The 10,183-nt window shown below is 36.9% G+C and overlaps 2 protein-coding genes across 2 annotated transcripts; both read right to left on the bottom strand.

The window, feature by feature from the left end:
* Positions 1-617: 617 nt before the first annotated feature.
* LOC117334901 (mucin-2-like) lies at positions 618-3,302 on the bottom strand. Its single transcript, XM_033894745.1, has 3 exons — positions 2,777-3,302; positions 2,268-2,518; positions 618-2,097 (listed from the first exon to the last, which is right to left on the bottom strand). Exons 1-3 carry the CDS (start codon positions 3,291-3,293, stop codon positions 727-729), a joined length of 2,139 nt encoding a protein of 712 aa, XP_033750636.1. The 5' UTR covers positions 3,294-3,302; the 3' UTR covers positions 618-726.
* Positions 3,303-3,601: 299 nt separating this feature from the next.
* On the bottom strand, positions 3,602-6,791 carry LOC117333929. Its single transcript, XM_033893347.1, has 5 exons — positions 6,628-6,791; positions 6,033-6,242; positions 5,182-5,420; positions 4,561-4,747; positions 3,602-3,846 (listed from the first exon to the last, which is right to left on the bottom strand). The coding sequence occupies exons 1-5, from the start codon at positions 6,674-6,676 to the stop codon at positions 3,602-3,604; spliced, it is 930 nt and encodes a 309-aa protein (XP_033749238.1). The 5' UTR covers positions 6,677-6,791.
* Between the last annotated feature and the right edge of the window lie 3,392 nt (positions 6,792-10,183).

Genomic DNA, 10,183 nt, shown 5'->3' with positions numbered 1-10,183 from the left:
TAATATTTCCGACTCTCGTCTTTTCTTGCATATAGCATAAACAACAACACACGTGATAGCTAGAATTAACAGACACCCAGCCACTGTCCCCGCAATCAAGGCAATCTCGTTATCTGAAAGACTTGATTTGCTGTCTGAGTTGGGTGAATTAGAGCCAGGTGACGATGACGTAATGTCCTTTACTCTCCCTGAGGGCGAGGTCGAGAAGATGTATCTATTAGTTGTCTGTGTATCAACTGGTGGTTTCGATGAATAGGCGATCGATGATTGACTTGGTGATTTCGTCTTTAGTAGTATTGATACTGTATTGGTAATAGAAGATGCTATTGGTTTCTTCGTTGTAACAGGTTTTGCTGGTGTGGTTGTATACTGCATTTTAGTGGTGGTAGGGGCTATAAGCTTCGTAGTGATAGATGCTTTGTTTCGAGGAGGATGTTGGCATGGTAGGGGTAGGGGTGGAAGTGACCGTCACCGTGGTGGTAGGTGCCGTGAATGCAGTAGGTGTTTTTGTCGTGGTAGTAGGTGACGTCCTGATTGATGTTAACTTGGTGGCAGTAGGTGTCTTGGTAATGGTAGTAGGTGTTGCTGGCTTGGTGGTAGAAGGTGTCTTGGTGGTCGTAATGGTAATAGGTGTTGTTGGCTTGGTGGCAGTAGGTGTCTTGGTAATGGTAGTAGGTGTTGTTGGCTGGGTGGTCGTAGATGTCTTGGTAATGGTAATAGGTGTTGTTAGCTTGGTGGTAGTAGATGTCTTGGTGATAGCAGTCTGTTTTGTAGTAGTAGTAGTAGGAGTCGTGTTAGTTGGGGATGTTTTCGTTGTAGTAGGTGTTGTCTTAGTTGTGGTCGGTTTAGTTGTGATTGTAGTAGTGGTGGGTGTCGTGGTAGTAGGTGATGTTTTCGTGGCAGTAGGTACCGTAGTAGTTGGAGGTGTTTTCGTGGTAGTAGGTGCCGTGGTAGTTGGAGTTGTTTTCGTGGTAGTAGGTGCCGTGGTAGTTGGAGTTGTTTTCGTGGTAGTAGGTACCGTGGTAGTTGGAGATGTTTTCGTGGTAGTAGGTGCCGTGGTAGTTGGAGATGTTTTCGTGGTAGTAGGTACCGTAGTAGTTGGAGATGTTTTCGTGGTAGTAGGTGTTGTCTTAGTGGTGGTAGGTTTAGTTGTCGTGATTGTAGTAGGTGTTGTTGTCTTAGTGGTGAGTGTCGTGGTAGTAGGTGATGTTTTCGTGGTTGAAGATTTATTTTCGTGGTGGTGATAGGTTTTGTTGTCGAGGGGATAGTATGTTTCATTGTGTTAGAGGTGGTTGTCGTGGTAGTTTGTGTTGCTTTCGTGGTAGTAGGTGTTGGTGTCTTAGATGTGAAAGGTTTTGTAGCTCTGGTGGTAGGTGAAGTTGTCTTAGTGGTTGGTGTCATGGTAGTAGTTGGTGGTTTTGGTGAAGTAGGTGTTGTTTTCGTGGTAGTAGGTTTTGTTGTCGTGGTTCTAGTATGTCTTGTTGTCGTGGTGGTAATAGGTGTTGTTGTGATAGTGGGTGTTCTTTTCGTGGTAGAAGTTGTTGTTGTGATGGTGGTAGGTGTTGCTGTCGTGGTGGTAGGTGTTGATGTGGTGATAGTTGGTGTTGGGGTGGTGTTAGTAGGTGTTGTTGTCGTGATAGGTGTTGTTCTCATGGTAGTAGGTTTAAGTGTCGTGGTGGCAGTAGGTGTTGTTGTGGTGATAGTAGGTGTTGCTGTTGTGGTAGTAGGTGTTGTTGTGGTGGTAGTAGGTGTTGTTGTGGTGATAGTAGGTGTTGCTGTTGTGGTAGAAGGTGTTGTTGTGGTGATAGTAGATGTTGTGGTGGTGGTAGTAGGTGTTGTTTTCGTGATAGGTGTTGTTCTCGTGGTAGTAGGTTTAAGTGTCGTGGTGGTAGTAGGTGTTATTGTGCTGAGAGTAGGTGTTGTTTTCGTGGTAGTAGGTGTTGTTGTCGTTGTCGTGGTAGATGTTGTAGACCTAGATGTTGTGACTGTTGTTGGAGTTGCTGCCGTACTGGTTGGTGGTGTTAATACACTCCATATTCTGACATCATCCACACCGATGGGACTTTTGTAGCTTGGCTTCGTAGTAGTAAATGAGAGCTGAAAATACGATATGATTAACAACATAAAAGTAAAGTTGTTTTTCGTATCATATACATATAATTCCTGAAATGAAATATGCATCACTTGATTTGTTACATCAATATGTATAAGTGTTTAACACCATAACACTATATAAAAATATTGAATAATAGCTCACGGTAACTCACCTTGAACGGATCTGAACTTCTTATGGCGACGACGGCACTATTCCACCCGTCGTGTGCTGATTTATCTGTTGTGTTCCATACTTGTAAATAGTCAGAATCAATGTTGACCACTAAAACGAGGTTTGAAATCTGATGTCTGACGAAATAAGAGAATTCCACACAAATATCTCCTTTTGATACGGATGTACTAAGGCTAGCTGATAAAGGGGTCTCCCGTACTCCAACGCCGAAATCCTTACTCGCGTACGTCCCTAGAAAAAGATGTATCATGTAATAAAAGGATGAAAAAAAGATGTAGTAAAACTTAACATAGATATATAGTTTTCATTTTACTAAAAGTTTAAAGGTTTCTTTCGATCATTTAATTGGTATTATAAATCATTAATAAAACATTGCATTGCACAGAGTCAAATGCTGTATCATTACTGACGATAAACATTTCATTTATAACTCGAAGTTTAGAACTAGTCTGCTGGCTAATTTTCACAGATTATCAAATTTATTCTTACTGTTCGGTGCGGCAACTATACTCGCAAGCACAGTGTTATATGTTCCAGTGTTGGTACTCCATTTGTGCCCTCCATAATAATATGTGTAGTTACAGAGGTCGGAATCAAAATCACAGCTTTCTGGTAACATTCTTTTATTTCCCGTTCTGCAAAAATCCTCCGCATTTAAGATTTCAGAAATGTTACTTCCGTTTGTAGTTTTGACGACAGGTGTCGCAGCTGGCGTTGTTGTCGCTGGTAACGTGGTGGTGGATGGTAATGTGGTGGTGGAAGTAGAAGTTGTAGAAGTAGTGGTTGGTGACGGGGTAGTGGTTGTGGTTGAAGCGGTAGTGGATTTGACAGATATCGAAGTTTTTACTGTGCTTGTTGATGCCGCAACAGGGACATCAGTTGTTGTAGCAATGGCTGCCGTTGATGTTTTTGTAGTTTTGCTTGGGTCTGAAGTAGAAGTGGGAAGGGAAACTTTCCAAATCCTAACGTTGTCGATACCGATTATGTTCCTATAACTTGTTTTCATTGACGTAAAGGACAGCTATAAACAATAAGAAAATATATCATATAATGTAAAATTAGCCTGAAATAATAGAGTATTAAAGGTTATATGTCCGTTATTAACATTTTACATGTTTCGCTAAATTTTGATATTGAAATGGAATTTACATGGTTAACTTTGCAATCAAAATTATGAAATTTCCCATATTATATCTGAATTGAAAACACAAAAAAAACATTGAACTAAATATCTTTCATGCATTAAAAGATTTTTATCGAAATTATCAGAAAGGGATATTTGTACACAAGCACTGATATTAACTTGTTCATGTCCTAATTTCTTACTTTGAAAGAACTAGAGCTTTTTACTCCAACTATAGCTGAATTCCAGACGCCAATTTGTCCGCCTGCTGTGTTCCAAATATCCTCACTGTCAGATTGTGAGGACACAACTACCCGAATGTTTGAGAGACTTGTTGCCAAATAGTATAGAAATTCTATACAAATCTCTCCTTCTGGTACATTGGTTATAAGGCTTGATGGGGCAGTAGATCCAAAGCGTTTACCAACGTAGCTTCCTGGGGAAAAAATTATGAAAATATGAACGTTTGTATTACATTCTAAAGAATTGGGTTTTTATCTTGAAATTACCACCATTTTATAATCTAACAAATGATACAAAAAGACATACAAGATATGAACACCATTCAATACATGTGAGATGCAGTAGAGCCAATATGAATTAAACTTAATTTAAATAAATCATTCAGCTTTTTAGTCCTGCTAGTCCATGCAATTAAAATTAAAAATAAAACTTCGTAGCAAAATAGCGCCCGGATCTTGAATTCAAAATTTTACGTAGTTACACCGCACATCATACGTTAACTGTGATAGACAGGTTTTTTTTTCGCGCACTCAACATGAACTCAGAAGCATTCAAATTATCACATAATGCACTTATTTTAAACAAATGCTGTTAATGTTATAGTTAGTCTGTACTGCCAGTTAAGGATTGGCGATCTTGATCAACGATAATGATTGAATCTACTACAATTAACAGACAATCTGTCATGCTCGTGCTAAGGTAAAGTATTAGTTGAGATTTGCTGTATTTGATAGAATATTACTAATACTGTATATATTACCGTTAGGAGAGATTTCGATAGATCCAAACGCCGACTTAAATTCCCCGCTGTGTACTTCCCAAGGGTAACTCTCTTGTGGATGAGTGTAGTTGCAAAGATCAGAATCGAAGGTACAGCTTTCAGATAACAACATTTTATGAGTTGTACTGCAAAAGTGGTCAGCGTTGAGAATTTTTTCCATAGAAATTCCGTTTATCGTTTGGAAGCTAGCCTGTTCGAACGCTAATGTCGTTGTTGTAGGAGCAACAGTAGTTGGAATGTGGGCCTTCCATAGCTTCACGGCGTCTATACCCACAGTTGCAAGTATATTTAATCTTTTTGTTTTGAATTGTAGCTGAAATGAGAAAGAACATATTTAAAAGAGCTAAGCAAGTAAGCAGAAAATACGATGTAAACGTTCCGGACATATATGGCCATATCTACTCAAATGAATGCACATAATGCATTGCATTTATGTGATGCAATGTTGTCATGGGAACACATGCCGAGTAGTGATTGGTTATAGGTCAATTATTTTCCCATCTTGACATCATAACTTAGAGTCACATTTATGGATAAGCCAACAAAGTGAGTGGAGTGATAGAATGCTGCTTTCAAGAATAATTATGATTAATTCTTGATTAGATATATGAAATGAAATCAACACTCATCTAAGGTTTTCTATTCATGTCCAAACTGTCTTAATACAATTGATTAAGAATATTTGAATTTTCTTAGCTAACGTATCTAAGACGTATTAAGACTTAGCATAGAAATAGAAAACAGTACCTGAAATGGATCTGAACTGTTGACAGCAAGAACGATGGTATGCCATCCTTTCTCTCGAGACGAATATTCAGGTGAATTCCATATTGTTGTGTTATCTGCGTTGACAACAACATTAGACTGAAAACTCTGCAGACTGTAGCTAAACTCTACACAAACCAATCCACTTTCTATCTGTGGGGACTGAAGGTATGCATCCTTGTTATTTCCCAACGAGTTAAAATTTGACACAGCATACGTTCCTGTAAATGTCGAAAGCATTCAAAACGATAAACTATGATACCAATACTAGATAAATATCCGGATAAAAAGTAAAAAAGAGTGCGTTTGTACGTCATAATTCCTCTATTAGAAGGTAAACTTATGTCATTGATGAACTTATTGACAATAAAAAGACAGGACATCAAGGTTAATTACAAGCTTAATTACAAAGGTTTGAACAGATTAGTGATAAACAGTGTAAACAAAACAATGCGATAATACCACTACTATATTATGTATAGAGACAGGGTTCTAGGGTATAGGGTACTTATACTTAGACATGAAAAAATAATTTATTATCAAAAATTAATCCTCAGTTCACTTAACTTTTTATAAAATTCTGCGAAATATATTTATTCTTGTTTGGAATGTATTGATTGATTTAAGGATTTCATAATATAGCGGCATTTTAAATATTGAATATTTTCGACATTCAGAAATAGGTGAACTAGAAAGAACATGGAACATAGAATTGTATTCCAATGCTGCCATATGTTTCTCCTCCGAACAGATGTACCTAATATGTAACAAAGACGTATTTATTTTCGATTTTAGATTTAAAGGCTGTCCTTGATATATGTCGTTTCCGTTACCGTTAGGTGATTGTTGTATTTTGTTTACTGCGAATCCAGAGGGATACTGCCCGTCATGTATCAACCACACTCCATCAGGCTTGTGACTGTAGCTGCAAAACTGTTCCGTATTACTAAAATCACATCCTTGTGGAAGTAACACGGAGTTCCGTGATCCACATACCTCGGCCACATTTGATAGAAATGTGATTTCGGTAGCAGCGGAATAACCTGGAAAAAGTTAATTAATTTAATATTTTTTCCTAAAATACATGCACAACAGTAGCAACAAATACCTGAGCACTTTCAAAGAAATAATCAAGTGCGCATGATCCAAAACTGGTGTATCTGATCAATCACTCCGTTTCAGATATTGAACAATGAACCTCAACCGAAAATTTCATCACGAGATGTATACGCATTTCTTTCAAAACTCTTTATCGAAATAACAGCATTCATAAATTTGTCAGCTCAATCATACTTAATAAATAGGGTCACTGTAAATGTGGATATGATAGTATTAAAATATGATAAAAACCGTTTCTGCGATTAACTTTAATCCATTATTGATATTATTACTTCAGCATGTCCATAAAATGTATATAAAATTACTTACCTTCAGGGAAGCTTGTGAGAATTAATATCAGGATTAATTTTATATCCATTATAGTTTTGATAAATCTCTGGAAATGTCTAAGGAATTTGAGTCTATACCAGTGAGAGGAAATGCCACATATATTTAAACAGTTGAGTGTCCGTCACTATCTTCTGTTTGGTCAGTGTGGATATGTTCCGAAATAGTCCTATGTACTGATAGGAACCACCTTTTATACACTCAATCGGCCGCCATGAGATCATTCCTTTACACGCCCCTGATACTTACACACACACACACATGGGTTGCGACAGAGGAGTGTCCATCTTCTCCACGTTCTGGGGAACTCATTTTTAAAAGGATCTTATCATATTGCCGAGTGTTGACACCAAAAGGCGTACCTTGTACTATGACGCTTTTTCACAAACTTGAGTCGTCACACCTTTATTTTCTACCTACATATTTCAACTACTGAATGGGTTCATTCTATGCAAAATGTCTCTATACAGAAATACAGACGTATCTATGATAGCTAACAGAAGAAAAGTCCTAATAAGCATTAATACCGTTTTTTTTATCACATTTGTTTATCACATTAATCAATTAACTTATGTACATTGCAACATACAGTATTAATACTTTCTCCTATAGTTCCAGAAACAAACGCAATTTTCTTTTAATTCTTTTTTCCCTTCATCAACATTATATTAAAAATATATACACACCTACTGCAGTCAGTACAAAAGAGCGGAATGTATACAGGAGTTTAGATAGTGAACGGATATAAAAAAATATATTAAAAACATGACACTATTATTGCATTACACGTACCTGCTAAGTATGTTATATATAAATATGATTTTTTTTATGATTAAGAAGTACAATTATCGACCTGTTATCGACCTGTTTTCAGGTAAATATGATGATTTATAAACAACTCGAGAAAATGATGTTTCCCGAGGCCGAAGGTCATCGTATTCACCTGAAAACAGGTTGATAACTGCTTTATTATATGACAAAACTGCAACATTTTCATATTACATAATGATTATCATTACCTGTCATAGGATTGAAAAAAAATAATAGTGATCGACTGGAGAAAAGTTTAAAATGACATTTAAAAAGTCAAAGTCAACAATGAATTTAAACTTCATTATTTATTATTGCTTAAAATTCAACAAAATGTAAATGCTAAAACATTTAAAAATTCAGTCTATTAAACTCTGTCCGGGAGCACATACCTACACGTACATGTAAGCATGCATTTTTGACGACACGGATACATGTAGTTGGAAATTCCCTTGTTACTATATTTGGGTGTGTAATCGAGTTGTTTGATTGTTATGTCACCCTGGAGATTTTTTGACGTCACGGAGTGCGGGAGAGTCCCTGTTATTATATTTGGGTGCGTATTCGAGTCATTGGGTGATTATATCACTCTGTAGCGAGAGAGGGTACGGACAAAAGCCCCCCCCCCCCCCCCCCCAGACATTAACCCTAGGACAAAAGCCCCTTCACACTAATCAAAAAGTGGACAAAAGCCCCTTTATAAAAAAAAATAATCAATTTCTATATATGTACATTTTCGTTGATGTTGTATTATCATGAAAAGAAATATATCATTAATGTCTTCATGTGTATCAACAGTGAAATGTCTTTATTTGCACAGGTATCAATTTGTTTTAATATCATTTCTTTGATTTTAATCATTCCTAAAATTAAAATGATTACGACACAGAGCAACTTTTTTGGTAAGGCAGTCATTATACGATAACTTGAGACACAGATACTGAAAAAGGAGATGTTTTAGGAACCTGTGGCACCATGTAATCGATGATTATTGATAAAATACTAATTGTATTATAACATAACTATTTACTATTAAAAAATACAGATTTACTAATAGTATATAACGTATACCAACTAAATTTATATAGAAGGGGCTTTTGTCCGGGGGCTGGGGTGAGGGACGGGGGTGTTTTGTCCTACACTGTAGTACGGATTCGGGGTTGATAATAATATTTGATCAATGTTTAGAATTGGCCAATCTGGAAAGGGGGGGAGGGGGGGGGGGGGGGGGGGGGGGGGGGGGGGAATCACAGTCATATAATAATACGCGATAGTTTCGCGATATAACGCGTTAGTTTCGCGATATTATGCGATAGTTTCGCGTAATTACGCGTTAGTTTCGCGTAATAACGCAAAAATTTCGCGATATTATGCGATAGTTTTGCGTAATAACGCGTTAGTTTCGCGATATAACGCGTTAGTTTCGCGTAATAACGCAGAAGTTTCGCGATATAACGTGTTAGTTTCGCGTAATAACGCGAAAGTTTCGCGAAATAACGCGTTAGTTTCGCGTAATAACGCGAAATTTTCGCGATAATACGCGTTAGTTTCTCGTAATAACGCGTTAGTTTCGCGATATAACGCGTTAGTTTCGCGTAATAACGCAGAAGTTTCGCGATATTACGCGTAAGTTTCGCGTAATAACGCGAAAGTTTCGCGAAATAACGCGTTAGTATCGCGTAATAACGCGAAAGTTTCGCGATAATACGCGTTAGTTTCTCGTAATAACGCGAAAAAATATTATTTTCTTCTACGAAAATGGTCCCAACCGGCTTTCGTAATAACAAGACTTGTTGTTAGCATTATTTAAGATATTTATTCCGTAGATCGAAATTTTCAAACTATCAGAAACAGCAATAAAAAAAAAACCCAAAGAAACAGGTTTTTTTTTTGTTTTTTTTTTGTTGCTTGTTTCTTGTTTTTTGTTTTTTGTTTAAATTTTGGTTAATATTTGTTTATATGAAATAACAATCACTCATATTTCAGAAGGACGCTCAGATAATTGAAAAGCCTATGTATGTTGATGATGTGGTATCGTTTTATACATACATGTAACGTATACCATTATCTGGGACATATACCTCAGGGTGCGGAATAATGGATGTTGCTTTCAGAAATGGAAACATCAAACCTGTTGCTTGCGTTATAAGAAATTAATTGTGGTAAGTGGTTCATGTAGAAGTTTGTAGTGTCATTGATTTTCGAACAACAATATTTTGGTTATTTAAAGACAAATCGTTCATCAATACATCTTGTCCTGATTGTGGACAACATGGCATACAGATAACGACAATAACGATACAGAAAACAGAATATGGACTTACAAATCTGGTACCCTATATATAATCTAGACATTGTGGCAAATTGACATTGTGTCGTCAACAGTTTATCATTTGTGCCATGCCTTACAATAACCGAAAGTTATTATTAAGAAAAAATCTGTATGTGATATCTTCAATACGTTTTAGTTTGGAACGAATGCTTCTGTTGAAAGGTGTTGATATATTGCGTGCCTTTTGTACAATATGTTGGAAGTCGGGGACGCAACAACAGCGAGACCAATAAGATAAGCTGCCAGTGCAATCAGAACATCGATCGACTTTCATAATTCACACGGTAACGAAATGTGGGGTCATGATGCCGACCATAACACTTGACCGCATCACCAGTCGTAGGTTTTTGAAAAGTAAAACACGAGGTCGACGGATACTAGTACTAAAAACATAAT

The sequence above is a fragment of the Pecten maximus genome, chromosome 9, assembly GCF_902652985.1.
Source record: "Pecten maximus chromosome 9, xPecMax1.1, whole genome shotgun sequence".
NCBI classification, from domain to species: Eukaryota; Metazoa; Mollusca; class Bivalvia; order Pectinida; family Pectinidae; genus Pecten; species Pecten maximus.
The sequence above is the reverse complement of the archived record's forward strand: the minus strand, read 5'-3'. Positions and strand labels throughout refer to the sequence as shown.

Coding starts and splice junctions, on each gene's coding strand:
- LOC117333929 (XM_033893347.1), bottom strand. CDS start 6,676: ATGGATATAAAATTAATCCTGATATTAATTCTCACAAGCTTCCCTGAA. Junction 6,243..6,627: donor TCTCACAAGCTTCCCTGAAG/GTAAGTAATTTT, acceptor AACTTTTTCCAG/GTTATTCCGCTGCTACCGAA. Junction 3,847..4,560: donor CAACGCTGACCACTTTTGCA/GTACAACTCATA, acceptor TTTTTTCCCCAG/GAAGCTACGTTGGTAAACGC.
- LOC117334901 (XM_033894745.1), bottom strand. CDS start 3,293: ATGAAAACAAGTTATAGGAACATAATCGGTATCGACAACGTTAGGATT. Junction 2,519..2,776: donor TATAGTTGCCGCACCGAACA/GTAAGAATAAAT, acceptor ATCTTTTTCTAG/GGACGTACGCGAGTAAGGAT. Junction 2,098..2,267: donor GAAGTTCAGATCCGTTCAAG/GTGAGTTACCGT, acceptor TCGTATTTTCAG/CTCTCATTTACTACTACGAA.